At 43.1% G+C, this 3,815-nt stretch overlaps 1 protein-coding gene across 1 annotated transcript in view; it reads right to left on the bottom strand.

The window, feature by feature from the left end:
• The window catches only part of FGD3 (FYVE, RhoGEF and PH domain containing 3), a 52,432-nt gene that overhangs the window by 12,323 nt on the left and 36,294 nt on the right, over window positions 1–3,815 (bottom strand). Inside the window, exon 15 of the mRNA XM_010192255.1 lies at window positions 342–464. Within this exon, the coding sequence (XP_010190557.1) occupies window positions 342–464 (123 nt within the window). The remainder of the gene's footprint in view (window positions 1–341; window positions 465–3,815) is intronic.

The following is a 3,815-nucleotide window of genomic DNA, read 5'->3' on the forward strand; positions in this document are numbered from 1 at the left end:
TCAGTTCATCCCAGAGAGAGCTGCCATGGGAAGCACAGCTGTCAGACAACCGTTCTGTTTCTGCAGACACATGCACGTCCCCAGGGCAGACACCACCTTTCTTTTTATCCAATAAAGTGCTGTATTTGCCTTTAAAACAGCACAGACTAGGCCTCTTGCACCAGGGTTTTGTTCTTTTTATCCCGATTCCCAGGAGGTAAAGCAAGTGGCAAGATCTGCTCTGTCAGTGACCTGCCATGAACCAGAACATCTTTCAGCTCCTGCACTGAATAAAAAAAAAAAAAATTCTTCAAAGGCCTCTGCAGAATGAACTGGAAAGCTCCGTGTGTTCTGATACTTACTGCCCCACACTGCTTACAGTGGTGCCGCCTTTTGGTGATGGAGTTAAAGCTTTCACTGCAACTCTTGCAAGTCTGTTTCTCCTTGTCTCGCTTGGATTTTGAAGATTTCCTACAGGAATCGCTCTGAAATGAAAAGTACAATGATGTAATTTAAAAAAATAATTAAAAAATCTCAAAACAATTCACAGAGCTCTCCTACTGACAAAGATCCTCTTTAGGTTTCACACCATTTAGAAAAGAATTCACGTCAACTCTGCCAATGGCCTACGGCTGGCTGGCTTGGCCATGGCGGGTTTCTGGTGCGGCACTGGGTGACCTCAGATTGCTAGAGCCAGGTCTTCAAGTCCTGCTCTGCCCACTTGTGCCCTTAAAGCCACGGAGTGACCTCCTCTCCGTGTCTGCTGAGAAGGAGGAAGAGGAATTGGCAATGTGGGCTTGTCCAGAAAGGCTTTTCCTTCCAGCACTCACCTCCTCCTCCCTGCTGACACCAGACTTGGTTAAGGTAAATGCTGTCACCTTCGTGAGCACACTGTGAACTCTACAAAGTCAGAGAGGTTGTGGAGTCTCCTTCTCTGGAGACATTCAAAACCCGCCTGGACGCGTTCCTGTGTGACCTGGTCTAGGTGATACTGCTCTGGCAGGCAGGGTGGACAGGATAATCCCCAGAGGGCCCTTCCAACCCTGACCAGTCTGTCATTCTGTGTAATATAGCTTTTCAGGCCAATTTAAGAAAAAAATTAAAAATCAAAATTTATAAGCTGACACCACTCCCCCATCTTTTAGCCCCCCTGAGCCTCTGCCCTGCCATTCCCTGGTTGCACATTGTCCATCAGAGCCACTGAAACCACCCTGCCTTGTAAGGACATTACACAACAAACCCACAACTAATTAATTCTAATTGGATCAGATATGTTTACTATATTTTCTATAGCTGCAACAGCAACATTTCAGACTTGTATACAAGTTCATAGGATGTTTTGCAATTCAGCATGCTGAAGCACAGTCATACAGAGTTGTTCATTCAGGAAAATCATGATATCCCTGTACACATACACATTAATTGCTCAGCAAAACAGAATGGTCGCAAATCCAAGCCCTCCCCCACACAGCAGCGGAGTGCAGTATTTCACTTTTCTTGCGAAGAACCAGATGTAACCAGTATGACATCAAATTACACCAACCAAACAATGCCTTGGATGAATCGTTGGCAAAAACACTCCTTTCAGGCTCTGCTAGACCCCTCCAAGTAAGGCGTACAGCAAAGGCAATTTGAAAAGCTTTTACTGATCAGCAGCAATCTACAGAGTAACTTTTTTATTTGTATCTCATATATTGGCTAAAGACAATTGGTTCTCACTCTGATTTTGATGCTAATGCTATTTAATTTCTTAGAAGGCTGATCTTCCTTCCACTGGCTGGGGATGGATCTCCCTTAAGTTGTTAGATCAGAGCATTTCCTCACTGGTCAACCTTATTTTTTCCCTCCTTAATAGTTAAAACTTGCATATAGGATAACAAGGCTTTTGGTTTGAGCAACAATTTCACTAGTGTTTCTGGAATGGCAAGAGCACAAATGAAGGCACTAATTGGCCTTGTGAGCTCTGACTGTAAGATAATCTTGACGAATGCTAAACAAAACCAGTTTTTGGCTATCAATCGATACCTACATGTGCCTGCATAGGAAAAATGCTGAAGTTCCTCTAAGATGAATTGAACAGACTGCTTCATGTGGAAATTGGTTAATTTGATTTGTACTTCAATAGGAATATCCATCATCACCCACATGCATGTTTCTATAACACAGATAAGACTCAAGTTGAATACTTCCTCTAATGGATCTCATATTTGACTTCTTTCTCAACATGAAACGCTCTGGATGATGTTCATTTTCAGAAATACACGACCCAGGTATTTGACAAAGGCAAGGAAGCAGAAAGGGTATTATATTGGGCAACATTCATTATGACAGTTATGTACGAGCTTTTATTTTAGATCATTATATTTATTTTAGACCACTGTATTTTAACTTGTGCTGTAGCATCCAACAAGCATTTAATAATAACTTCTCTCAACAAAAAAGGCCCTGTATAAAGAAGTCTTTAAGTGTTTGATGAATACCAGCAATGTTTCACAATATTTCTCAACATTATGAGAACACAGTGAGAACACAAGGGTACAAAACATTGCTATTGCAGCTGTAGAAAAGATAATAAAAATGAAAATGCATTTCCTGTACGACTTGGCAAATTCCAAAGAGCAATTATAGAAGAAAGACTTATTCAATATTATGTTGTTTAACTACTGACACAGGAAAAGGACTAAGGAGCCCTTTGCTTTGCATCCCTGTGAAAACCATGAGACTTTGCTGCATGGGCAGTCTCTCCATCCCACCCACTGATGGCTCAGGAAGTTGACTCTGCCATGTACTCTTAACTGCACACCACCTGAATAGAGAGGTGTTTGTAGAAAACAAGGACATGCACTGTAATTCGCAAACCTTGTTCATCAAAGATAAATTTAACTGTCAATTTGTAACTTAGTCCTCCATTACTCAAGCCACGTTATTTACTGTTGCTGTAAGTTAAGGAGTAAGCTAACATGAAGCTGCCCTAGCTTCAACTAGAATATCTTGATACTAATGCACTTGAATAACTGTCATATCTCTCACCTTTCTTGGTGTACCCAGCTCTGTTCTGAAGCTGGTGAGTCTGACAGGAGAAAACACTTGCGTGAAATCTGTCCAGAGTCAGAATCTCCAATAACTTCCTTCAGACCGTGCTGCTTCAATCATTACTTTGCTTTTACTCTACAGCTGCATTTAACTCTCTTAATAATGAGAAATGGTTTCCTCCAACTTTAACATTTTGGTGGAGAAAGAGCACATACTCCAGTACTTAGAGTGAACTGACCGCAAGGTGAAGGCCTGTTGCTGGACTGTTTAGGAAAGCTGACATCACATAGGATCACAGAATCGTTTGGTTGGAAAAGACCTTCAAGATCATTGAGTTCACCTGTTCACCACTAACCCATGTCTCTCAGCACCTCATCTCTCCATCTTTTAAATCCCTCCAGGGATGGTGACTCCACCACTGCCCTGGGCAGTGCCTTCTGGTGCCTGACAACTCTTTCAGGGAAGAATGCTTTCCTAATATCCAACCATCAGTGATGGGTACAGGGGGATGATCACTACCCTGGTCCTCCTGGTCACACTACTGCTGATACAGGCCAGGATGCTGTTGGCCTTCTTAGCCACCTGGGCACACTGGTGGCTCATGTTCAGCCTCTGTCAACCAGTGGTCCCAGTCCCTCTCTGCCAAGCAGCTCTCCAGCCACTCCTCCTCACACCTGTAGCATTGCATGGAGTTGTTGTGACCCAATTTGTAAAGGGCGAGTGTCAGGAGGAAGGAGCCAGGCTCTTCTCAGTGACAGCCAATGACAGGACAAGGGGAAATGGGTGCAAGCTGGAGCATAGGA

The sequence above is a fragment of the Mesitornis unicolor genome, unplaced genomic scaffold (genome assembly GCF_000695765.1).
Source record: "Mesitornis unicolor isolate BGI_N332 unplaced genomic scaffold, ASM69576v1 scaffold1949, whole genome shotgun sequence".
Lineage (NCBI taxonomy): Eukaryota > Metazoa > Chordata > Aves > Mesitornithiformes > Mesitornithidae > Mesitornis > Mesitornis unicolor.